A 27088-nucleotide genomic window follows, 5' to 3' on the forward strand; every position below is an offset into this window, starting at 1 on the left:
AAAATAAAATGTAAACGAACAAAACTAAACTAAACTAAACAAAACACTATATACAATAAAAAAAACATTGTGGAAACCAAAAGCAATATTTCAGCAAGAAAATAAATGTGTATTGTGCGGGTTAATTAAAACTTGCACTTATTTCATTCAAATCTATGTATAATTTACCTGTATTTGTATGTGTAATAATTAAATACATTTCTTACATTTACATTTTACATCTGATACCTTAAGACTTTAACTTACTTACTCACGTACATCCTTTTGGGTATTTTTTACAACTCAGGAATACTTTATGTAAAAGCAGAAAATAACATGGAAATACTCCAGTAGTACAAATGCATTAAAGAAATTGTACTTAACTACATTTTTTGAGTAACTGTAAAGCAACTTGAATACATCAATTTTTAAAAGACTAACAGCAATAACAGCACCCAAACCTGCAGTCAGTCATCCTTGTCAGATGTCACGGTAAAACCAATCCATGTGCCAATTGTGTATGTTGAAAAAAATGTTTCCTCTAAAGTTATTTGTTATTATTATACACTTGAATCTATGTATATCTACTGTATATTTACATGTGTCTCTATATATGTGCTTGCATATTATTGCAACTCACTCACTGTAAATAATTGTATACTGAAGTCGTCATTTTAAATAAATAAATACATACATACATACATACATACATACATACATACATACATACATACATACATACATACATACATGTAGTGAAATCCTTTGTGTGCTACACTCCGATACGACAGGGGGCAGTAATGTGCCGGAAATGACAATATCCGGGTACTTGCAAAATTGCGCTTGACCAAGGTTTGCGTATCTTTTGACGTAGGGCCCTCTCTGTTCAGTGGTCAGAAATTCCCGTTTCCGCCGTAACTATTGTCTGAGATTTCCACTGGGCTACGCTCATCGTGTGGCCGCCGTCGTTCATCGTGCGTGATGCAGTTTTATGAGGACAAATCAACACAACAGTGAAACGGAAAAAGGACGATACAGCCCCGAAAGAGCAATGCTGTGGTAGCCCACTGTGTATGGAACAAGGCTATCTTCAACGTTAAGAAGTTGCCCCGGGAGCAAAGGTAGCAAGGTGCGTGGATTTGCAAGCATTTTCGTTTTTGTTACTTAACATTCAGTCGTTAGCTGGCATGCTAGTTTTAGCATTTGGCTAGCTTACCGCTTCATCCACGTTTGGCCTAATCAATAACTTATGTCTAACTCGACATAAGGTGATGCAAAGTTTTTGTGAAATATACGGTTTTAATTAATTTTTTGTATTTTAAAATGTGAAATTCGTTGAATGAGTAAAGAGTGAAGTTTGCTGTACTTGTAAGCTGTGCGTAACCGCACAGTTTGTGCCGCAAGCGTAGCCATGTTGTTAAGCTAGCAAGCTAACCGCTAGCTGACTATCTGTGTGGAGATAGTTAATGTGTAACAGTTATGTATCATATGAAGTCGAAAAAAAGGCTACATGTTTTTGTCAAATAACAAGTCGTTACAATTGAATCTGTAGCGGTTTAACTTTGCTTCGTTTGTAGAGCAGGTATGATTTCGGCGAATAATCTAGGAATTGAAGCGCAAACCCGACAACTCGGTGCGCTCATGTAACAGAGAGTTTCCATTCAGTTGAGCTCAGACATTAAAATAAAACTCGTACAACACATGTAGTGTCCGTGTTAATGTGAAGTCTTTGTTTGATGTTTTTGTTGTTAGCAGTGAGGCGCCATGGCCGCTACCTTCCCCTACAGAGGCGTCCCTGCAGGGATGCCGCCAGGTGTACCCCCTCCTGCGCCGGTCCCAGACTACATGTCCGAGGAAAAACTGCAAGAGAAAGGTAAGTCATCCTTCACTCAATGCAGTACATTAATTGTGTGATTAAAGCTTGAATCGACATAATTATTTTTTTCATTTTCTTTAAATGTTTTCCAACTTTACAGCAAGAAAATGGCAGCAATTGCAGGCAAAGCGCTACTCAGAAAAGAGAAAGTTTGGCTTTGTGGATGCTCAGAAGGAAGACATGCCACCTGAGCATGTCCGCAAGATCATCAGGGACCATGGAGACATGACCAATAGGAAGTTTCGCCATGACAAGAGAGTTTACCTGGGGTAAAAATAAATTGTATAGCGATAAACCAGTTTAGATTAAATTAAATGTACACAATTGTTTAAAAAAATAAACATATTAACTCATTGGTAAAGAAGATCATCACCACTAACGTAGCCCATTCTGTATATTTCTTTTCACTGAACAGTGCTCTCAAGTACATGCCCCATGCAGTGCTGAAGCTGCTGGAAAACATGCCTATGCCCTGGGAACAGATCAGAGATGTGCCGGTCCTCTACCACATTACTGGAGCTATTTCCTTTGTGAATGAAATCCCCTGGGTCATCGAGCCAGTCTACATCGCTCAATGGGGGTAAGAAAGTGTGGTTTGGGAGGAGCTAAACACTCCATGCTGTACTGATATGTCATCTGATCCATTGTAGATTATATTTCCTTGTATTTATAATGATTGGCTTTCCTTATCCTCCTCCCAGCACTATGTGGATCATGATGCGTCGTGAGAAGCGTGATCGTCGGCACTTCAAGAGGATGCGCTTTCCACCATTTGATGATGAGGAGCCGCCGCTTGACTACGCTGACAACATCCTTGATGTGGAGCCACTGGAGGCCATCCAGATGGAGCTGGACACCGAGGAGGACTCTTCATGTGTGGAGTGGTTCTATGAGCACCAGCCCCTCAAAGATACCACCAAGTAAGCCATCATATCAGCCTTTGAAGACTAACATTTGAAGTTTAACAAATTCAAACAATAATTAATTTGTGCCCTTTTTCAGGTTTGTGAACGGCACCACCTACCGCCGCTGGCAGTTCACACTGCCTATGATGTCCACACTGTACCGCTTGGCCAATCAGCTGCTGACAGACCTGGTGGATTTCAACTACTTTTATCTGTTTGACCTTAAGGCCTTCTTCACTTCCAAGGCTTTAAATATGGCTATCCCTGGGGGACCGAAGTTTGAGCCACTGGTCAGAGACATCAACCTCCAGTAAGGACACACTGCAATTGCACGCTCATATGTTAAAACTCTTGTTAGTCTTTTTCCTGAATTACTTTTTTCCTTAATGGATCATATTTTTTGATTTGTGCTGTAACTGATTGATCTGTTTCTCCTGCAGGGACGAAGACTGGAATGAGTTCAACGATATCAACAAGATCATCATCCGACAGCCCATCAGGACAGAATACAAAATCGCATTCCCCTACCTGTACAACAACTTGCCGCACCATGTCCACCTCACCTGGTGAGAAATTAATAAATTATTTAATTTTAAAATTGAAATTATAACAACAAAAACAGCTCAGATGTAACTTGTGTAAAATGCTTGTAAACGTGCTCACTCTTTAACTAAATTGGCTACAACATCTTTCGCATTGGCTGTAAGCAGTGAGTAGATACTTATGACTTTATCCCTGCAGGTATCATACACCAAACGTGGTGTTTATCAAGACGGAGGATCCAGATCTCCCAGCGTTCTACTTTGACCCGCTGATCAACCCCATTTCACACAGACATTCTGTCAAGGTAAGTGAGAGTGACTGTGGCTGATTATCCATCTTTTGACTTGAGTAGAAAACATCATGTGAAATTTTGAATGAAGACCTCTATCAAAGGCGCACTTGCATTGGTTTGCTTGTTTGTGCGTAACAACCGGAGGAATATTGAAATGAACAGAGATTCTTTTTATGCTGGCTGCAGTTGCAGTTGGTCCGTCACTGTTCGGATATTGCTTCAGTCATTGAAAGTTTTGAGTTCAAATTGATTTTTGGTGGAACTCCAAACAGAATTAGGAATGGAGACTGCCCTCATTTACAATTGGCTTATTTTTACAAGTCAGCTCAACCTTAATACATTTATTTTTAATTCCTCTCCTCAGAGTCAGGAGCCTCTGCCTGATGACGATGAGGAGTTTGAGCTTCCTGAGTATGTGGAGCCCTTCCTCAAGGAGACCCCACTCTACACAGACAACACGGCCAATGGCATTGCTCTCCTGTGGGCACCGAGGCCCTTCAACCTCAGATCGGGGCGTACGAGGCGTGCCATTGACATCCCCCTGATCAAGAACTGGTGAGCAAACTACCAACATGTTTGAATGTACTTAATGCTTTTATTTATCTCATTCAAACACAAAATTATCATTTTTGAGAATCTCTAAATGTCAGGTGTACAATTATTCTACAGGTACCGTGAGCACTGCCCAGCAGGACAGCCAGTCAAAGTGCGAGTTTCGTACCAGAAACTGCTCAAGTACTATGTGCTCAATGCCCTCAAACACCGGCCACCAAAGGCTCAGAAGAAGAGGTGAGCATCAGTCCTCGCTTTGTTTAGATTTTCTGTTACTCAATTTTCTACATTTACGCTGTTTTTTTGCTCACAAATCAGTGTTTTTTCTCTAATGCCTATCTTCTTTTGTCTTTCAGGTATCTGTTCCGCTCCTTCAAGGCCACCAAGTTCTTTCAGTCCACCAAGCTGGACTGGGTGGAAGTGGGCCTGCAGGTTTGCAGACAGGGTTACAACATGCTCAACCTGCTGATCCATCGTAAAAATCTAAACTACCTGCATCTCGACTACAACTTCAACTTGAAGCCTGTCAAGACACTGACCACAAAGGTAAAGTCACCAGGGCAGATCCACCTGCTTTTCCTCCTTAAACATTGTATTCTGGCTACCTGTTAAAGTAGAATGTATATTAAATGTTTCTATGAATTTTATGGAATAAGTCACTTGGAGTTTTGAATGAAGTCCTCCTACAAAGGCGCACTTGCATTGGTCTGCTTGTCTGTGCGTAAGAACTGGAGGAATATTGAAATGACTGGTGACTGTTTTAATTCCTGGCTGCAGCTGCAGTTGGTCCTGCACCTTTCAGATATTGCTTAAATTATTTAAAGTTAAGAATTCAACTTGATTTGGCCTGATGCCAGTGAAGAGTATGAGCTTCTTGAACTCTGCAAATAAGTTCTTGTTTCTCTCTCCCAGGAAAGAAAGAAGTCTCGATTCGGTAATGCCTTCCACTTGTGCAGAGAGGTGCTGCGTCTGAGCAAGCTGGTGGTGGACAGTCATGTGCAGTACAGACTGGGAAATGTTGATGCCTTCCAGGTGAGTGCAGTGAAGAAACTTTCTATGCTAGAAGAATGTTTTACTCCTAGACAAGGGTACTAACACAGCCTAACTACTTGCAGTGTGTAAGAAACAAGGATGAACTTTAAGGCCATTTTGATGATTCTTCCATTATCTATAGTCATCTCTTTTCTGTTTAGAAAGTGATTTGTCAGAAATGTTTTTGAAGATTAATTTGCAGTATTTCACATTTGACTAATGCTTGAATTTCGCCTCTGTTGTAGTTGGCTGATGGACTGCAGTACATCTTCGCTCATGTTGGTCAGCTGACAGGCATGTACCGCTACAAGTACAAGTTGATGAGACAAATCAGGATGTGCAAAGATCTGAAGCATCTCATCTACTATAGGTTCAACACTGTAAGTAAACATGGTGTATTTTATCTGCCAGCTGTTTTTACTTTGTTTAGTCCTTTAGAAAAGATTTGTCACCCGCTTGGCATCGAAAAATACGATTTTTTTTTTCCCTCATGGATCAGGGTCCTGTGGGAAAGGGCCCAGGTTGTGGCTTCTGGGCTCCCGGCTGGAGAGTGTGGCTGTTCTTCATGAGAGGAATCACTCCGCTTTTAGAGAGGTGGCTGGGAAATCTGCTGGCCAGGCAGTTTGAAGGTATGCAGAAACACCTCTCCATGTTTTTTCTGATGGCCATCTTTATTTCAGCAACAAAGTGGCTGGATGTGCTGAAGTTTTCTTCATTCAAGCAACAACCGTTTCCCCCAACAGGACGTCACTCTAAGGGCGTAGCCAAGACGGTGACCAAACAGCGTGTGGAGTCTCACTTTGACCTGGAGTTGCGTGCTGCTGTGATGCACGACATCTTGGACATGATGCCCGAGGGCATCAAACAGAACAAGGCCAGAACCATCTTGCAGCACCTCAGTGAGTCCTGGCGGTGCTGGAAGGCCAACATCCCCTGGAAGGTGAATGCGTTACAGATATCAATTCCACATCGCCTGATGGTCTGTTATTAGAAGACGAGGATTAATCAGAGAGTCCTTTAAGAAATTCTTCATTTTAGGATTTGTGAAGTACAATGTTAAATGCGTGGGCTTGGTTTGTGTGCTTAAAGTGCAACATCACTTAGAATGCTTCAGATTGAAGTGTTTTGCTCCGATATGTTTTTCTTGTCCCTCTTGGCATATGGATTAGTTGTGGTTAGAAATGTTACAATACAACATTTTCCTTTTATTTTAAGACCTAACATTTCTTATACAATACAGAACATTAATAAGAAGAAGATGGACATTGCAAAATACTGGTTGAAACAGTTCAAAACATTTTATTTATTTTTTTTAAGTTGTGTAAGAACAAACTAAATTCCCCCACCCAATCACTACAGGTGCCAGGCCTGCCCACTCCCATTGAGAACATGATCCTGCGCTACGTGAAGGCTAAAGCTGACTGGTGGACCAACACTGCCCACTACAACCGTGAGCGAATCCGCCGTGGAGCCACTGTGGACAAGACGGTGTGCAAGAAGAACCTGGGGAGGCTGACTCGTCTGTACCTGAAAGCTGAGCAGGAGAGGCAGCACAACTACCTGAAGGTAACACACAGAAAAAAGCCCCAGAAGGAAATACTGAGAACACACTTTCCAATGAAATACAGGTTGGACTGATGAATAGTTCATCACATTTTAGTAAACATTGTTTTCTGGCCACATTTAGAATGTATTTGAAATGTTTCTATGAATTTTCTGGAATAAACCAATAGCATATTGAATGAAGTCCTCCTACAAAGGCGCACTTGCATTGGTCTGCTTGCCTGTGCGTAAGAACTGGAGGAATATTGAAATGAATGGTGAATTTCATTCATCACTGGCTGCAACTGCAGTTGGTCCTTCACCTTTCAGATATTACTTCTGATAAGATAAACTATGATGTCTTGCTACATTTTTAATTCGTCACATCTGTATTTCCTGTAAACAGCTAAATGGATGAAAACATAATTGTTATTGCCTATATTCATCCAAGTATTAATGTTCTGCCTACAGGATGGACCCTACATCACAGCTGAAGAGGCTGTAGCCATCTACACCACCACCGTTCACTGGCTGGAGAGTCGGCGGTTCTCACCCATCCCCTTCCCTCCACTGTCGTACAAACATGACACCAAGCTGCTCATTCTGGCCTTGGAGAGGCTCAAGGAGGCATACAGGTAAATTTCATCATGACCGCCTTTTAGCTGCAAGTGTTTTTTTTTTTTTTTAACAAAAGACTATGCACCAGTGTCTAAATATTATTTTCTCCACCTCATTATTTCATATTTCTGTGTCTCGTAGCGTGAAGTCTCGACTGAACCAGAGTCAGAGGGAGGAGCTGGGGCTGATAGAGCAGGCGTACGACAATCCTCACGAGGCCCTGTCCAGGATCAAACGTCATCTGCTCACCCAGAGAGCCTTCAAAGAGGTCAGGACCAAGATGAGCAGATAATCTTTTTAGAATTCAAAATTCCAGCATTAAGAGTAAAGCACTGGTTGAAAATATAACTTCATCTTCTATAGGTCAGTTTAGAAACAAAACAGACGTCCTGTCAGTCTCAGAACAACTTCTTCTTTTCTAGGTCGGCATTGAGTTCATGGACTTGTACAGTCATCTGGTGCCTGTGTACGATGTAGAGCCCCTGGAGAAGATCACGGATGCCTACCTGGACCAGTACCTGTGGTACGAGGCAGACAAAAGACGCCTCTTCCCACCTTGGATCAAACCTGCTGACACTGAACCACCACCACTGCTGGTCTACAAGTGGTGCCAAGGTCAGGATCTAATTGCATAAAATCAAATTGTGTAATAACTGAATAATTTTAAACAGAATTGAACTTTTGATTACACGCAGATCTCATCTGAAAACTCCTGTTCACAGGACCTAAAGTCAGACATTATCTGAAGGCTTTTATTGATTCTTCACAGGCATCAACAACCTGCAGGATGTTTGGGAGACTGCAGAAGGAGAGTGCAACGTGATGCTGGAGTCCCGCTATGAGAAGATGTACGAGAAGATTGATCTGACTCTACTCAACAGGCTGCTGCGTCTTATTGTTGATCACAACATTGCTGATTACATGACAGCCAAGAACAACGTGGTCATCAACTACAAGGTAAATACACACATTAATTTGATGTCTGTTTTATTCCTGTTCTTTTATAGATAATTCATTAGAGCTCTCTGAGAGCTAACTCACCATTTAGATCCAGTTTTAATGTTATAGCTGTATTTGATCCAAAGTTTTTCTCTCTCTTTTCCACATAGGATATGAACCACACCAACTCCTATGGTATCATCAGGGGGCTCCAGTTTGCCTCATTCATCGTACAGTACTACGGCCTGGTGATGGACCTGCTGGTGCTCGGCCTGCACCGTGCCAGCGAGATGGCTGGCCCACCTCAGATGCCCAATGATTTCCTCAGTTTCCAGGACACAGCCACTGAGAGCGCCCACCCAATCAGACTGTACTGCCGCTACATCGACCGCATCCACATCTTCTTCAGGTGGGTTCCTAACATATGGCTTTGGAAAGTTTCTACCAACTTCCATACTTTTTAACAATCATTCAGACTTGGTTAACCACCTTTGCTTGACTGCCAAATTGCAGATTTCGCTGTTTTTGCTGATAAATTTAAATTGTCTTTTTTTTTTTTCTCTCTACCAGGTTCTCTGCTGATGAGGCCAGAGATCTGATTCAGAGGTACCTGACTGAGCACCCAGACCCCAACAATGAGAACATTGTGGGTTATAACAACAAGAAGTGCTGGCCCCGTGATGCACGCATGAGACTGATGAAGCATGACGTCAACCTGTGAGTTCCACCTCAAGATCTGAACGTTTAAATTGTTGTACCAGATTTGGAGACAAGCAGCCATAACTTTTCTAATCGTATTCTTCCCAGTGGTCGTGCTGTGTTCTGGGACATCAAGAACCGTCTGCCCAGATCGGTTACCACAGTCCAGTGGGAGAACAGCTTTGTTTCGGTCTACAGCAAAGACAACCCCAACCTGCTCTTCAACATGTGTGGCTTTGAGTGCCGCATCCTGCCAAAGTGCCGCACCAGCTATGAAGAGTTTACTCACAAAGACGGTGTGTGGAACCTGCAGAATGAGGTGAGGATGTAATACCTATAATAAGCAACTATTTTAAACATGTATCTCTAGACGGTTACTAAAATTTGCATCTTATAATCTTTGTATTTCTTTAGATTATCACATTCCTTTTATTAACTTCTATTATATTTGCATGTGTAGGTAACCAAAGAGAGGACTGCGCAGTGTTTCTTGCGTGTTGATGATGAGTCAATGCAGCGCTTCCACAACAGAGTGCGTCAGATCCTGATGGCCTCTGGATCCACCACGTTCACCAAGGTCAGTAGAAAACCCCTTAAAACACAACAGCTGTGTCATGTACTGTTGAGGTTAAAAAAGAAATGGAAAGAGGTTACATTGTCAGAATATTTCACTATGTCCCCTCTCTTGCCAGATTGTGAACAAATGGAACACGGCTCTGATCGGTCTGATGACGTACTTCCGAGAGGCTGTGGTCAATACCCAGGAGCTCCTGGACCTACTGGTGAAGTGCGAGAACAAGATCCAGACACGTATCAAGATCGGCCTGAACTCCAAAATGCCTAGCCGTTTCCCTCCTGTTGTCTTCTACACTCCCAAAGAGTTGGGTGGCCTTGGCATGCTGTCCATGGGCCACGTGCTTATTCCACAGTCAGACCTGCGGTAAGTTAGGATGCCAGCTCTTTGTTGACTTGATCTCTGGTCAGTGAATTTATTTTAACAAACTGGGCTTTTATTCTTCTCCCTCTCCACCAGGTGGTCCAAGCAGACAGACGTTGGTATCACCCACTTCAGGTCTGGAATGAGCCATGAAGAAGATCAGCTCATTCCTAACCTTTATCGATACATTCAGCCATGGGAGAGCGAGTTCATCGACTCCCAGAGAGTTTGGGCCGAGTACGCCCTGAAGAGACAAGAGGCCATTGCTCAGAACAGGTATTTAGTCAGACAACATTTGTTGGGGATGTCTACCGAGAACTAGATTCTTAGTATCTGCTGTTCTACTGATAGTATATATTCCAAGAAATGTGAGCTGAAGCTAGACAAGGGAAATATCAGTGTCTCTTCTGTGCTTCAGGCGTCTGACCCTGGAAGATTTGGAGGACTCATGGGACCGAGGAATTCCCCGTATCAACACACTTTTCCAGAAGGACAGACACACACTGGCTTATGACAAAGGCTGGAGAGTCAGGACAGATTTCAAACAGTATCAGGTATGATGAAGACACAACTGATAGGTTGATAAGCAATTTTTTTTTTTATCAGAGGATGTACCAGGATCTATTAAGTGTAATTCAAACAGTAACACACCAAAATGCTTCCATTTATATGTTAACAAAGTGAAATGTTGGATTTAAAATTATGCATTTGCCATCAACATGCATTTATATGAATTGATGTCACTGTGCAGGTGCTGAAGCAGAATCCGTTCTGGTGGACCCACCAGAGGCACGACGGCAAACTGTGGAACCTGAACAACTACCGCACAGACATGATCCAGGCTCTGGGCGGCGTGGAGGGCATCCTAGAACACACACTCTTCAAAGGCACTTATTTCCCCACCTGGGAGGGTCTCTTCTGGTAAGAGCACTTTGACATTAAGAGCACTTGTAGTGTATAATGCGTGTAAGGCTTGAACAATACCTAAAGAAGAGAGAGTACCTCAACCTCTTCAGCTATGTGTGTGGGTTTTTTTTTGTTTTTTTGGGGGGGGGGCTCGACCAAAACACTTTTAACACTTTCTTGTATGTTTGACTTTCTATTTTTGTCTAATTGTGTACTGCCCACAAACCACTTTTTAAAGTTTTTTTTTTTTTTTTTACATGTTAGTCCTTCCTTTAAAAAAGCAAAAAATGTCTCAATTTCTGGACTTTAGGGAGAAGGCCAGTGGCTTTGAGGAGTCCATGAAGTGGAAGAAGCTGACCAATGCCCAGAGGTCCGGCCTGAACCAAATCCCCAACCGTCGCTTTACACTTTGGTGGTCACCCACCATCAACAGAGCCAACGTCAGTACCACCAACATTTTTCTATTCCTGAGAGAAACGGGAAGAATGAGTAACTTTCTAAACCACTAATTTTTTCTTCTCTTCGGTTTTTCAGGTGTACGTGGGTTTCCAAGTACAGCTTGACCTGACAGGAATCTTCATGCATGGCAAGATCCCCACACTGAAGATCTCACTCATTCAGATCTTCAGGGCTCACTTGTGGCAGAAGATTCATGAGAGCATTGTCATGGATCTCTGTCAGGTAGGTTTTATTACATATATTTAATTTGACCTCATGGACTAACTTTTTACTCCCTGTAAATGCAGAAATATAGCAAGCTGAGTTTGTTCTTGTTATAATTGACTTCCTTGTATAGTAACCTTTTGTGTTTGTTTTTTAGGTGTTTGATCAGGAGCTGGATGCTCTGGAAATTGAGACGGTGCAGAAGGAGACCATCCACCCCAGGAAGTCGTACAAGATGAACTCATCCTGTGCAGACATCCTCCTTTTCGCATCATACAAGTGGAACGTCTCTCGACCATCTCTGCTTGCTGACTCAAAGTATGACTGCTGACAATATATTCACCTTCTTCTCGCAAATTCTGTCTTCTTGGGAGTGTTTTCAAATGTGTATCGTCTTGGCCTCTGTGAGTTAAAACGTTCTCCTCCTGCTACAGAGACGTGATGGACAGCACCACCACACAGAAGTACTGGATCGACATTCAGCTGCGCTGGGGTGACTACGACTCCCATGACATTGAGCGTTACGCCAGGGCCAAGTTCCTGGACTACACCACCGACAACATGAGTATCTACCCCTCCCCCACAGGGGTGCTCATTGCTATTGACCTGGCTTACAACCTCCACAGGTTAGGATTGTTACAAGTCTGGATACATGCAAAAAAAATGGTGTTTCGTTTTAATTTGAACATATAGTTAAGCTGAAGAGTTATCTTGGTTACAGGCAACAGTTGCATTGTTTGTTGGTTGAGGAAGACCAAGCCATGTTCCCTCTGATGTAAAGTGAACTCCAGTGTGTTATAGATGTTCAAAAATAAACAAGGATAATGCCAGCCAAATTCTTGACGGCTCTGCCTGGATTTTGGCATCCACTTGTTCATGTTAATAAGTGTCCTCCACAGTAGCCTTTGAAGTTCACACTAGCCTCCTAACTTGTTGTACATGAATGCAACTGTCTGCAGCAGTAAATCACATCAGCTTTAATTTTGTTATACTCTGATCTCTCTTGTGTTTTGTGATTTCATTATTATAACAGCAGAAATTCAAATGGGAAAAAAACAATCTTTTGTTAGTATTTAACGCTGTCATTTTATCTCCTCTGTAGCGGCTATGGTAACTGGTTCCCTGGAAGCAAGCCTCTGATCCAGCAGGCCATGGCCAAGATCATGAAGGCCAACCCTGCCCTGTATGTGCTCAGGGAGCGCATCCGCAAGGGTCTGCAGCTGTACTCCTCCGAGCCCACTGAGCCCTACCTGTCCTCACAGAACTATGGTGAACTCTTCTCCAACCAGATCATCTGGTTCGTAGATGACACCAATGTGTATAGAGTCACGATCCACAAGGTGAGGACCTACAGTTTTGATTTTAAGATTAAAAATTAATTGTGCCATAACAATGCATGATTTGTTTAGTAACTGCTTGTGTTGACTCTTTCGATTTAGTCACATGTATTCTCCATATATCTCAACAGACATTTGAGGGTAACTTGACGACAAAGCCCATCAACGGAGCTATCTTCATCTTCAACCCCAGGACTGGACAGCTCTTCCTCAAGATCATTCACACATCTGTGTGGGCTGGACAGAAACGTCTGGGACAGGTACATCCCTGAACTACCGCCACTAATATTTATGACTCCGACTGTGTTTAATGCTTAATGCTCACTTTTTGTTTATTCTGCTTATTCCTCTGTAGCTGGCCAAATGGAAGACAGCTGAAGAAGTGGCTGCCCTGATTCGCTCCCTCCCAGTGGAGGAGCAGCCGAAACAGATCATTGTCACCAGGAAGGGCATGTTGGACCCTCTGGAGGTGAGACTCTTTCAGGCTAACTGCTGTTATAACAATGGCGAGCCTTGAAGGATCGTCTCTGTGTAATTTCTCAAAGTTTACACATACTCCGAAATCTTTCCAGTTCTAATGTCGTTCTCTGTGTGCAGGTCCACTTGCTTGACTTCCCCAACATCGTGATCAAGGGCTCTGAGTTGCAGCTGCCCTTCCAGGCCTGTCTGAAGGTAGAGAAGTTCGGAGACCTGATCCTGAAGGCTACAGAGCCTCAGATGGTTCTGTTCAACCTCTATGACGACTGGCTCAAGACCATCTCATCTTACACAGTGAGTTTCGCTCTATCCAATGTGAAACAGACTGTACGGATAGTATTAAGTTTATATCCTATTGATCCAAGCTGGCTTCCCAACCAAGCTCATTAAGGTGCATTTAATCTTTTTTTGCAACATCAGCTTATACCCTGTGTAAATAGTTTTGTTTGGTGATCTCTGCTCCATCTCTAGGCCTTCTCTCGACTCATCCTGATCCTCAGAGCGCTCCATGTCAACAACGACCGCGCTAAGGTGATCCTGAAACCTGACAAGACAACGATCACAGAGCCCCATCACATCTGGCCCACGCTTACTGATGAGGAGTGGATCAAGGTGGAAGTGCAGCTCAAAGATCTCATTCTGGCAGATTATGGCAAAAAGAACAAGTGCGTGTTAACAAAGGACTGACTATTTGCCTAAAATAAGACATATGATAACTTAATAGAACAGATTGAAGTGATGCTTGTATTTAGTAGTCAATTCGTCTCTTGTCATGATTCAGTGTGAACGTGGCCTCGCTGACACAGTCCGAGATCCGTGACATCATCCTGGGTATGGAGATCTCCGCTCCGTCACAGCAGCGTCAGCAGATTGCTGAGATTGAGAAGCAGACGAAAGAGCAGTCGCAGCTCACGGCCACACAGACCAGAACTGTGAACAAGCATGGTGACGAGATCATCACCTCCACCACCTCCAACTATGAGACACAGACCTTCTCCTCTAAGACAGAGTGGAGAGTCAGGTACACAGATAATCTTTCTTTGCTTTTTTGACACTATAAAAATAGTAAATGGGTGACTAGACACAGTTTTGGTTTTCAATATGAATTGGCTTTAATTTCACTTCTTTCTTTCCTCCTTCAGGGCCATATCTGCTGCTAACCTCCATCTGCGAACGAACCATATCTACGTATCATCTGATGACATCAAAGAGACGGGCTACACGTACATCCTGCCCAAGAATGTCCTCAAGAAGTTTATCTGCATCTCAGATCTGCGAGCACAGGTTTGTAGGAGAATTTTACAGACAATATGTTGTTGAAATCTCTGCTGAGTATCACTCATCACTTCTGTGCAAAGTCAAGAAACAAACTGTTTGTTTTTTAGATTGCAGGCTACCTGTATGGCACCAGCCCACCAGACAACCCTCAGGTGAAGGAGATCCGTTGCATCGTAATGGTGCCACAGTGGGGGACACATCAGACAGTCCACTTGCCGAACCAGCTGCCTGGTCATGAATACCTTAAAGTGAGACTTGCATTCAGTTAATGTCACAGCTCATTTTGCAATCTTTGTGATGGATGTAACAGGTTTAAAGTCTGTTTTTTGTTGTCCTAGCACTTTCTCATTTTTGTGCGTTCCTCAAACAGGAAATGGAGCCCCTCGGCTGGATCCATACGCAGCCTAATGAGTCACCCCAGCTGTCCCCACAGGATGTCACCACCCACGCCAAGGTCATGGCTGACAACCCTTCTTGGGATGGAGAGAAGACCATCATCATCACCTGCAGGTAGGTTATGATGACCTTTTGTGATACTGCAGTGGATTTTTTTCTGGAAAGTCTTCTTGCTACAGGAAGCAAGCTACATAATTTATTTTATGTATAATGCTTCACAGGTATAAAGTGATAATTGTCAGTAGAACGATGATTAAATGTATTTTTCCTCTTGTTTTAAGCTTCACACCAGGCTCGTGCACGCTTACAGCGTACAAGCTGACACCCAGCGGCTATGAGTGGGGCCGGCAGAACACAGACAAGGGCAACAACCCTAAAGGCTACCTGCCATCCCACTATGAAAGAGTGCAGATGCTGCTCTCTGACCGCTTCCTGGGCTTCTTCATGGTGCCTGGACAGGTGTCCTGGAACTACAACTTCATGGGTCAGTAACTATAGTTTTTATTCGTATACATCTACATTATGTTTGCATCAGATTAACTTTTATTTTATTTTTTTTTATAAAAAAAGAACTTTTAGATGACCTCTATTATTTTGTTTTAAAAACAGTTTGAATCTGTGTGGCCACCTCTGTCAGCTGATTATTTTCCTTTTGTAGCCAATATTTGTGCCATATATTGATATTCCCACACTGTCCCCATTTCAGTTTGATTGATTTTACTGGCTCGTTCTGCTAAACAGCTCAATACCCAGTATTATGCAATTTAAATGTTATAAAACAATGGTTTATTAAAGGTTAATGTAACTTTTTTTTGTTCTCACCCCAACAAAAATCAAATGTATCCTGCTTCGTTTGATTTTTTATGAACTCAGATATTAAGTTGTGGCTTTAAAGTAGATTTAAAACTAATTTTCAGCATTTCTTGCAAGCTTCGAGTCATTTTATCAAGACATCTGTCTTCATATCATTGTGCTCTGTCATCAAGGATTAGGATACATATATATTTGGCAGAATAGTTAGAAGTAACCATTTTATTCACTTGTCTTTTTACAGGTGTGCGCCATGACCCCAACATGAAGTACGACCTACAGCTGGCCAACCCCAAGGAGTTCTACCATGAAGTCCACCGGCCCTCGCACTTCCTAAACTTTGCCTCACTGCAGGAGGGTGAGATCTATAATGCAGACCGCGAGGACATGTACGCCTGAGAGCAGCCGTTCTGCACACGTTTTGTAGATAGCTCTGCAAGAATCATGTGGAGCCAGTCCAGAACAGCCCTTGTAATATTTCTATTGAACACATGTAACTGTGATGTTTGGAAATCTTTGTGTAAAGGCTTGAGGACATTTTAGGAGTAATTTTTGATATTTTCTACCAGTGTTTTGTTTTTGTTCCCCACTCTCTACTTCTTTCTTCTTCTTCTTCTACAGCTACGCATATGTGCATTTGTGTGTAGTTTAAAGTACACAATACTGCAGTGTAATATTTGTCAATTCATATTGTTTCAGAAAAGGTAAAGACTTACTTCCCTTTAGTGCATTGAGGAATGAAATTGAAAGTTTGTATTTTCATGCCAGTTACCTTGTTGTACTGTACATCTTGTGACATCGTAGCTTGGGTTTAAATAAAGATCACCTTTTTTATGAACATGTGTCTTGTAATCTGCTTTTATTTTAATATTCTGATAACATTATACACAATCTATTTACCAGAAGATAACTAGTATGCATGTATGTTAATTTTGACTGTACAGGGGAACCTTTTCTATGGCTTGCTTCCCTTTTTCGGGGAAGAGGCCACAGGTCAGCACCACCCACTTGGTGTGGTTCCTGCTCATGCACATTTTACTGTAGCAAGTACTGTAAAAGTGCAGTTGTCTGGCTTTTATTTTAATTATGTGATTGATATTTTATTGGACGGTTAAAGGTCAGCATTGTGGGTGTCTCTACAGAGGAAATTCAACGTTCACACTCGGGTGCGTGCATCAGCATGCTAGAGGGGGCAGGCGAGTTTCTGCATGTAATGTGTGTGTGTGTGTGTGTGTGTGTGTGTGTGTACTCGAATTACATTGGTTAGGAAAGTAGGAGGATCCTGCAGCGAGAAGCTTGCATGAGCACTGTCCTGCACCCTGTAGCATGCTCTAATGCAGAGTACTCCATGTCCTTGTATTTGTCTTTTTGTTTTGGGAAGGCTGTTTAACGTGACCACACCATAAAGATGCGTGACGTGTTGTTTGAAGAGGAGCAGCTCAAGTTCAGACGCGTCGGTGGCTCCACACGGGACGCGCTTTAAACTTTCCACCAGCTCTATTTTGTTGTTTTCACTTTTATTATCTTGTTTTTACGTCCGCGTGTTTGGTCGCTGTCGGTTTCGATAGTTGAAAGAGACGGGGCTTGTGAAGCGAGCTGTCCAGACATGGAGGTACACGAAGCGCACCCGGAGACCAGACCGACGGAAGGCTGTTTTGACAGGACGTTCTCGGCTCTGACTGTGGATGATGTGTATGAAATAGCCAAACTGATCGGCACCGAAGTGGAGAAACTTATCGATGGATGCGGTAAAGAAAGCGTCGTGGGCTTGGTGCCGAAGATAGTGAAAGTACTGGAGTTGCTGGAGAGCTTCGCGTCGAGGAACCACGCTCACCAGCTGAAGGAAGAGGAGCTGCTGAAGACCTTCGAGACGATCCAGCTGCAGCAGCAGAAAAAACGTGCGGGGAAGGAGAGCGAGGAGGGCGGCGATAAACGTGAAACGCGGGTGAGAGAGACGGCGCCAGCGCTGTCTACCGTGTATGTGTGTTATACCGACTTCATAGCTGTGTAACAGTACGTTGCAACCATAGTAGCGAGTATTTCGCCTAATTTCTGTGTCGTGACTCACATCAACCTAACGTGAGTTGACAGGCAGGCCAGAGGAAACTAGCGGCAGTACATGGCCGACGCCTTCCACATGGGGCGACACATATAACAAACATTGTAAAACGTAAAGAAGGCTTGCATGAAACACGTTTATCAATATTTTTAAGCTAAATATATGTATTTTGAATGCACAGACCCTGGAGTTATCGAATAAACTGTACTAGATACTGTAGCTGTCTGTTACCTGATTAATTGCTATGAGGCCGCCATCTTTAATCCGAACCCTGCCTGTGTCGTCAAGGCAACCGCAGTGTGACAGTTAGTCGTTAGACTAGCCAACTAGCTTGTGTAACTCAACAGTTAAAAGTAAGGATGTTTAACGATTACTAAAACCTTTTCCTCCAATAGTTGTTATTATTCGCCTTTGTCATGTTAAATGTGTGTGTTAACACAGGTGATGTAACACAGCAGTGTTTTTGCTAATTTCGCGGCAGGGTATTGCACAAATAATCTGTTAGCTACTACCTTAGCTAATAAGAAGCTAGCTAGCTAATCAATAAGCTGCATAGATGAAGTCTTTGACATGTTGTTATTGCTTACGTTGGTATAATTTTGAGCTACTTGTATTTTACTTGAGCATTTACATTTTCTGCTATATTATACTTCCATTCCACTACATTTTGGAGGCAAATATTGTACATTAAACTCCACTATATTACTTTGATAATCGTTCTTTGCAAATACCACTACACCTGAGTCAAAGCAGCAATTCATACATTTATTTTTTTACAAGAACTAAATAAAAACCTGATTCTGACATCAGGTCTGATAATTTTCCAGGCTGATAATGCATAATTGTACTCTTTTACTTGTACTTTTGATGCTTAAGTACATTTATTGCCAGATAAATACAATTAACATCAGATAGTTTTTCTCAAGTATGGGTGACATTTACTTTTACCAAAGTAACATTTTAACACAATATCTTTACTTTCACTCAGGCCACCTTCTGGGAACTTCATACAACACTGCCAATCAATAATACTGCATAGATGAAGATGTTGACACATAGTTACCCAAATTAGCAAACATCATGTAAGAGTACCATTTTAGGAGTATCCTAAATTAATATGGTGTGTATCAAAGTTTATACTGTGTACTATTCATTAGCAGTGCTTAATGTTGATATCCAAACAGCATCAAAGAGTTAGTGTGGTATAGCACTAACAGTTGTATAGCACTGTATGTTGTTCATTGATATACCACCAGAAAAAGTGGGCCACGGGGCCCCAGGGCAGGGAAAGTGGGTTGTGGCAATTGGGTTAACAGAAACTTTCAATGTGAATATGCACTTGAAAGCATGATATCAGGGGTTAATGGGAGCACCCAGCAGCTAAACTTTGCCCAAGGCCCCCTAAGCAGGTTAATCCGGGCACGTGTGTGTTCAATAAAGCCTCAAATGTAAAACCTCCTTCTGAAAAGTAAAAAAACAGCCTTTTGGGTGTCAAAAATAGTTAGTTACTTTTACCTTTTAGTTGTACTTTATTTCAAGTGTCAAGGTGTCACAACATAAGCAAACACCACTTAAATACCAGTGCTGCAGAGCTACACATGTTTATAGCATTTTGCTACTTAAATACTTTCCATTATCTATCCGTGGTCATGTTGCTTACGGCTAATGTCATGGTGTTATGAAGTGTGACATTTGTGCAGTTTGAACTAGTTCATATGGGGCATGAAATGCTGCTGTGACATGATTAGAGTACAGACAGACGGAATGGGAAGTTGAATACGTGTAATGGTTTATCAACACATCAAAGAACTTCATTGTCACCATTGAAAGGATTTGTTGTCACACACACTGGTGACAACAAATTGGCAAGATCATAAGGCAAGCTCATTATTTGTTTTGACACGCTTTGATCATAGGGCTGTCAGAGATCCATCTTTAACTTTGCTTACTGTGTAAGATGTGTTCCTCAGAAGTCAGAACTTATTGTTGAGAGTCTTGGAAACATTTCAACAAATTATGTAACAAATTAACACACCCACTTAGATGCAATCTACTTTGCTGACGCCAAATTCCTACATGCTCAAGAGACGTTAACATTTTTGCATGTCCTGTCTCTGAGCCTATGGTTTTACCATCCGTCTCCCATCTTCTCAAGCAGGAGCTGCAACAGAAGGAGCAGCAGTGGAGAAGGAGGTGTGAGGAGCTACAGGTTCAGGTTCAGCAGCTCCAGGAGGACAGGGAGGAGCTGCAGAGCAGGCTGAAGGGCAGCCATGCGCAGGGAGGTATGTCTGTGCATTCTGAAATGAAATGTAAATTATGCTATGGGGTTGTTGAAATCTGGTCTGTGTTTGCTTCTGAATCACTTCCAAAAGAACACGTCATTCCAAATACAGCCTTTCTCTGCTGTACACTACATACTTTTTATAGTAGTGACATGACAGTCCCAAAAATGGAGGTGTTACAATACTGAACCAAAACTAAAGGGAATTATGGGGATTATTTCCTTCTATGAGAGTTGAGTTCTCTGTGTTATTTTAGATGGCTCTAAATCCCCAGCATGAGTCGTGGCACGTTTTAAACAGTATAAAACAAATCTATGTATAAATCAAAATAACAATGCAGGCTGATTGATATCTTTTTGCTTTCAGAAGCACTGTCAATTGCAGGGAAACACCAAGTATTTCTTCCAAACATATTTGAATCATTATTTGTCCCGAGTGCCCTGATGATCTCTTGAATGCCCCTAAGTCTTATCCAGCCCTGCCATGAGCTCTTCTTCAAACAAGCAAACCAACCTGAACATCATTTGGTTATCTTTCTTTTCCTTCTTCAGTCCAAGAATGCAAATGTATGTAACACTTCTGTCCACAAAAAATGCTTCTCCACCTGTTGACTGACAGATTCAAAGCAGTGGGTTAACAGTCAAATGCTCTGAGGTAGATAGCCGTCAAACTGGTTTTAACTGAACATGTTTGAAACAGTAGTTCTCACAGGAGGGACAGAAGGCCGTGCTTACCCTCTAAACATAAAGACGATGCAATGAAAAAAAAACCCAGAAAAAGTCCAGATTTGCAGTGGGGTTTTTTTTTTCATCAACAGAAAAGACATCCTCCCTTCTTCTCTAGTGTCACTCTGTTGTCACTGATAAATAGCAGCATGTGGAAAACTCTAAGCCAGAGGGTATAGTCGCCTCGCTGACTCTTGTTTGTGTTTTCTTACACTGACAGGAAAAACATGCCATCTTAATCATTTTGTTATTCATTTGTCAAGAGGCCAAGTGTCAGATGAAATATTATGTCTAGTTTCATGTGACGAATGTGACTACTATCAGGATCCCATGTTGCATTTAGTTAAGCTGAAGTTCAAATATACAAAAGTTTATTTCAATTTGTGTTAAAGAATAATGTTTTAAGGGAATACAGTAAATGGTTGAAAAGACCCGCCTTATTTTTTGCTGCTTCACCCGTTTGTCTAGCATCTCGCCTCGCCTTGAATTGTATCTAACTGTGCGATAGCTTTGTTTTTCTTATTTGCTGAGGTTATGAGATATCCACGCCAGAGATTTCTCCATCCACTCCAATACAATGGAGCTGAATTTTTTTTTTCTGTTTGCATTAAAAATATAACTGAGGAAGTTAAACAGTAAAATGTCTTTCCAAACAAAAAGTATCATTTACTCTAGATAATCCACAGACTTTGCTGTGATCATTTTTTACTTTTTAGCGCAAAACATTTCTTGAGATTTCTAAATATTTTTTTCACAGCTTACAGCGCAACAAAATATTGTGTTTATCCCAATTTGCTGGGCTGGTATCTTTACTTCAGCTGCAAATATCTTAAAACCTGGAGGGACTAAACCAAAGTCATCTGCAAGAACAATAAAACACAAAGATCAAGCAAAATACACTGTATATTTGTTTTTGTAGTTTTTATTAGCTGAACCATTAATTCTGCGTAAAACAAGATCACATGCAGCACTCTCTGCCACCTCTACAACACTTTGATTATAAGTAAACTCGTGGCAATAACTTGTTACATGATGATTTCATCTGGTTCATGTTATCTTTGACGCGTTTTCTTGAAAGAGAATTATTAAGGTTAGGTTTTTCACCATGTAAATGTCAACAATGGCTAGAATTAAACATCCATCTTTGTTGTATATGTTTTTACCCTGTACGTAGTCATCATACTACTTTCAACATTTCTCATGCTTAGTTTATTGCATGATAACACACGATTATTCAACATTTCAGATCAGTAAAACTGCTTCATTAGCAATCAGTTAACTATATAATGCAAGAACAGACCACTATTTGTTTCCTATACCAGGATGTCAGAACAAGAATCACAACCCGCAGTGTAATAGTCATTGCATCGATTGACAGGAAAGGTTTAGCACAAATTCTTTCCTGACCTTTTGTTTGTGTTTGTGCAGACCGTGTCAAGCGGCAGGAGCGAGAGGTGATGCTGAAGCTGAAGGAGGTGGTGGACAGGCAGAGAGATGAGCTGAGAGCCAAAGTTCAGGAGATAACCACCATCTCCAAAGAGGTGGAGGCGGTAAGCGGACACAAACACAAACATATGACGATTCTCCTGCCCATGCACAGGGACACCCTCTCATTAAAAGTCAAGAAGCAACACAGAACCAAGAACACAATTTAACTGTGTTCTTGGTTTCTAGAGTGTAGAGAGAAAACTGTTATAATGTTTATGACTGTGGCTACAAAGGTTGGTTTCTTAGATTGCTTGTTGGCATTTCACATAGAAACAATAGTGTTTATTATGTTACTGTCATTTTAAGAATGTAGCTTTTCCATGAACCTTGTTATGTACTTACCTGATCACACAGTCACGTATCACAGGCAGAGTCATAGAAGGTAGATTGTGTAAATCACACCAATAAACACACTGGAGAACAGGAAGTGTTTTTTACTATCAGGGAAAGAGTGCAGAGGTTATACATATAGTCAGTGGTTGAGGATTTAACTGCACTTAAGACAAGTCAGGGAAGAGTTTTCACCCCCACGCAGCTTACATCTTGTTAATGTGTTTGCACGTGCCTGTATGTGTGTCAAGGCACATGTAACGCATGATTTGAATAGCAGCCATAAGTGGGTGTGTATTTGTTAATTCTTTGCTCAGTTGCAGTCAGTTGACTTGAGTATAGACTGAAAGAACAGCTCATGGTCAGCTGAACCAGTGTCAGTATTTGCTCAAATGGATGCCTGGAATTTTTTTCATCCTTAAAATGAATGCTACACTTGTGTTGACATTGTGTGGTTTCATTCCTTCCCCCAGACTTCTGGTCCCAATCCCACATATTGAGAAATTCTCACCCCACTCACAGATACAGATAGATTGTTTTTTAGGTGCCCTGTCTTCTCGAAAACTATCTTTTTTAAGAATTAAGATTAAAAATTGTAGTTCATGTGTGTGTGTGTGTATGTGTGTGCTTGTGTTTGTAGCTCCAGGAGCAGTTGGATCGCTTCATGAAAATGAACGCTGAGCTGCGACACAAGCAGGACATCATGCAGGCCCAGCTGAAGAGCACCGTGGAGAGGAAGGCCGACATGGAGGCAGACCTGAAGGAGAAAAACAAAGAGATCGAAAACCTCCAAGCACAGCTGGACAGAACCAACAGCAACGGCCCTGTACGCATGCCTCTTAAAAATGATAGATCATACATAGAGTTCATTTATGTTCCCTTTATTTCATATCCAATGTTATATGATAGTCTACTTCTCATGTTTATAAAACTGTGTGGGTTTGCCCCTTTAAAATTCAGAGACATTTCTACACTTATTTATGGTATTAAGATCAACTCTAAGACATTGCAAACAAATTCAAAGCTTGTACTACCAATCCAATAAGGTAGGTATTCATGATCTTTGTAATCTGTATGACCTGATATCTCTGTCTCCCATCAGGCCAGTCCAAGTCAGTCAGCTTGTGTGTCAACAGAAAAATCTGCGGTCACCAAGAAGGATCCCGATCAGCCGTGCTTCACCAAGAAGGAGGTGCGTGACATCATTTTCGAAAGGAACGAGCTAAAAACCAACCTGTTCCTGGTGCAGGAGGAGCTCAACTACTATCAGAGGTGGGTCTATTGTGTGTGTGGACACGTTTTGTTTTGTATCCCTCTTAGGACATGCTTTAGTTCTGAAGTAGCACATTTTAGTAAGTGGGGGTCATGTGTATGTGGGTGAACTAAGTTCTTATTTTGAAGAACTCTAAATGAAAATGTTGGTGCTTTTCTGCAGGGAGATCCTGAATGAGGAGAGGTGCCCGGGTTTCCTGTTAGAAGCCGTACGCTCTGCCATCAAAAAAAGGAGAAAGCTCATCAAGGCAAAGATGCTCGGGATTCCTGTGAACGAATGTACCAGCAGGTCTGTCATAAGCACACAACACTCGCTGATCACATCCAGAAATAATGAGCTGGTGTAGAAATACCTTCAGAAGAGAGCAAAGTTGGTTTTTATTCTTTCAGTGACGAGGAGGAGAGGAGTTCTCTCTTTGGGCAGACAGAAGTTGATGGTACAGAAGTTGACGAAACTGACAGGCCAGCTGAGTCACGCATCCGAAACCTGTAAGTAAAACTTTGGCCTGCTACACTGCACCTTTCAGTTTAAACCACTAGGCTTGTCTGAAAAGCGCCAGAAATGACGACCCCATCTGTGGTTTTTTTTTTTGTTGGGCTTGTCCCTGCTTGTGTTTTTGCTTTGAAAAGATTAAAGTTGATTTCTTTTCTTGCGTGGCTTTATTGTGTCAATTAAGTGACCCGATCCGAAGAAGACCCTATCATTAAATAGGCCACTGGATAACTTTTAGTTTTACTAGTAATCATGTTCTCACGACACAGAGGTCTGACTGATATTAGAGGATTTATCTAGACAGGCTAGCTCAGGATTATCTTAATGCCATTTGCTTGAAGCAGTGGAGGGAGAAAGAGAGACGTTAGACATGGAGCGAAATTTCTGGAATGGTTGTGAAACCTAATGTATAATTAGTTGAAACATGAAGCTGATAGAGTGCTTTATTCTAGTAATATGGTCACACAACAATTTGTATGTCATTTCCCAGTAATAATTCAGCAAATCAACAGAAGAAATTAGGTAGACTTGCTATTTACTACTTCAAAGTCTGTCTTTCTTGAAATGTGCTTATGTGGAGGTGATTCATGTAGAACAACGTGTGGTAATTACCAGGAGTGACAAACGTGCAGGGAAGGAAATCTTGCTTAATCAGTAACTTTGGGAGAGTCTAAGTGAAGGAAGAACATACTGTATAATTCTCCCAACAGAAAGCCCCTCAGCTGAGAATTTGATTAAGTGAAGAATTTGTTTGATGACTCTTGTCTGGCCAGGGACAGAAAATAAAGATGGATTAAGATGTATTATGGGTCTTTTGGCTTTATCAGACAGTCAGTTTACTGCATATTGCAATATCACGTATAGTACAGATGATCTAAAATAAATTAAGAAACTTAAAAGAATATCTTCAGCCCAGAATCTACAAAGAGAAACAAGTAGAGAAGGATCCGTTTAGCTCAAAACACTGCAGTGCTTTTCATTCTAACTCACATTAAATGCAAAGGTAAGGGCAATAATAGTGGACCAAAGCATTAGCTGCTAAAAACTAAATCAGAAAAACACAGCAGACGTCATCTGTGAATCAGAGCAGTTTCATCTCTCTGCTGAGCTGCTGCTGTCACTGTGCTGAGGACTATGTCAATCCTGGACTATATTTAGCTGTAATCCCTGACTACAGATCTGACCTCAGGCCTGTTTGTTCTACTCTGTCTGCTACAGCTTTGGTTTCCTGACGCGGTCAGGCAGCGGCCGGAGCCCCACCCACATGAGCAACTCCGCCTCCAGCTGGGAGATCATTGGAGACTCAGAGGCCACTGATGAAAGGGAACAGCAACGGCCCTCCTGAGCCCGGTACTGACCACAAGAGAAGCTTTTAACTGAATCAGACTCTCTTCTTCCCTCATTCACTACTTCTTGCTCACTCTGGTTGTGGCTCAGGAAAAGGATTATGTGGACATTTGAATGTGAGGAAAGAAAATGTGGACATGTTCGAACTCCTCAACTTTCTTTTTTTTTTGCTTTCATTTCACTCTTGCCAAAATCTTATTTTCCCACAGAAGTGATAAATGGTAATTGGTACTGCAGTATACAGGGTATGGTGTACCTCAGCATTAAGAGGCAGCCTTGTTAACTCCCCACATACAAGAAGTTTTATTGTTAGTAAAGAAAAGAAATGAGTTATTATACACATATTTATGGAGAGCTTCAAAAAGTTTAACAAAAACCAAAGATATAACAAAGTTATACATTGTGAAATGAAACTCTGCCCTCTAGTATTATGGGATAGGTTCACCTCTTTTCCACAAGATGGCGTTAGCTAATTTTATACCTAATAATCCAGATTTTACCACAGATTGAATCAATACATTTGACCTCAATAGAGATATTTTTAAGACACATGTTCACTCATATATTTTTCATTATTGGAAGCACTTTTATGATCCAGGACAAAAAAAACTGTGTTGTACTCATATATAACCTGTCTCTTCCAATGGTGAATGCACTTTTACCCCTCAAGCCTTAAGTTATGTTATTAGAAATATATTTTAATTCATTTCCAGTCATTGCACAGAGCCAAAGCACCTGGCTGGTTTGTATGTGATGAAGGTGCCATAAATATGCATAAGTATCTGTGCGTGTAAGCGCATGTGGTCTGGCTGGTGCACCAGCCTCTGCACACTGGTTACTTAAGGGAAGCTGTGAGTTTCCTTGTAGAAATGAGAAAAAAAACTGTAGTTTTTTTAGTTCCTAACACAATTAGCTGACAAGTTACCATAAAGTATCTACATTTACTCTGTCTGACCCTTTAGTTTCCTCTAAGTGTCCGACCATAGCACTACTCAGACAATAACAGACCAACCAGAAATGTTGTATTTGCTGAAACACAATGAATGACTTTCCAATCAGATCTTGTTCTCTTCTGAAATACTGGGTTCACAGTTTATTTTTGTAAGCATGTTTTTAATGTAGAATTTTTGCTGCTTAAAAACAGATTTCAGATGTCACTTGCCCCCAGAGTGAATTTTATTAAAGGGATGTGATAAAAACAATTCAAAAAGTGGATTATTTGTGATATTAAGATTTCAAGATTCAATAAAATGCAATAAACACAGAACTGTATGAATTTCAAAATGATCTCAATGTATTTTTTTTGTCACA

At 41.5% G+C, this 27088-nt stretch overlaps 2 protein-coding genes and 1 long non-coding RNA gene across 4 annotated transcripts; 2 read left to right on the top strand and 1 right to left on the bottom strand.

Annotated features, from left to right (window-relative positions):
- The first annotated feature begins 886 nt into the window (after positions 1–886).
- On the top strand, positions 887–16619 carry prpf8 (pre-mRNA processing factor 8). 2 transcript variants are annotated; one of them, XM_037119211.1, is made up of 43 exons: positions 887–1108; positions 1735–1852; positions 1956–2124; positions 2271–2435; positions 2557–2775; positions 2858–3070; positions 3201–3326; positions 3502–3607; positions 3960–4150; positions 4265–4384; positions 4504–4693; positions 5060–5179; positions 5425–5559; positions 5679–5808; positions 5923–6119; positions 6539–6745; positions 7193–7356; positions 7481–7607; positions 7762–7954; positions 8109–8296; positions 8449–8687; positions 8849–8995; positions 9086–9296; positions 9438–9554; positions 9670–9917; positions 10011–10190; positions 10333–10468; positions 10666–10835; positions 11131–11260; positions 11355–11501; positions 11641–11801; positions 11918–12109; positions 12586–12823; positions 12952–13080; positions 13176–13289; positions 13418–13591; positions 13769–13962; positions 14079–14318; positions 14440–14581; positions 14683–14823; positions 14946–15085; positions 15253–15455; positions 16026–16180. In XM_037119211.1, exons 2-43 carry the CDS (start codon positions 1744–1746, stop codon positions 16178–16180), a joined length of 7017 nt encoding a protein of 2338 aa, XP_036975106.1. In that variant the 5' UTR covers positions 887–1108; positions 1735–1743. The 2 variants fall into 2 exon arrangements, with proteins under 2 accessions (XP_036975106.1, XP_036975114.1); XM_037119219.1 differs by having other exon boundaries at positions 888–1108; positions 1732–1852; positions 16026–16619.
- Positions 14385–18174, bottom strand: LOC119031085. Its single transcript, XR_005078523.1, has 3 exons — positions 18072–18174; positions 14695–14817; positions 14385–14569 (listed from the first exon to the last, which is right to left on the bottom strand). It is a non-coding gene; the product is annotated as an uncharacterized LOC119031085 (long non-coding RNA).
- Positions 17034–27061, top strand: LOC119031083 (Rab interacting lysosomal protein). Its single transcript, XM_037119245.1, has 8 exons — positions 17034–17726; positions 19999–20122; positions 22276–22397; positions 23306–23491; positions 23768–23937; positions 24101–24226; positions 24328–24426; positions 25649–27061. Exons 1-8 carry the CDS (start codon positions 17388–17390, stop codon positions 25773–25775), a joined length of 1293 nt encoding a protein of 430 aa, XP_036975140.1. The 5' UTR covers positions 17034–17387; the 3' UTR covers positions 25776–27061.
- The last annotated feature ends 27 nt before the right edge of the window (positions 27062–27088 follow it).

This window comes from Acanthopagrus latus, chromosome 2 (genome assembly GCF_904848185.1).
Source record: "Acanthopagrus latus isolate v.2019 chromosome 2, fAcaLat1.1, whole genome shotgun sequence".
NCBI lineage: Eukaryota > Metazoa > Chordata > Actinopteri > Spariformes > Sparidae > Acanthopagrus > Acanthopagrus latus.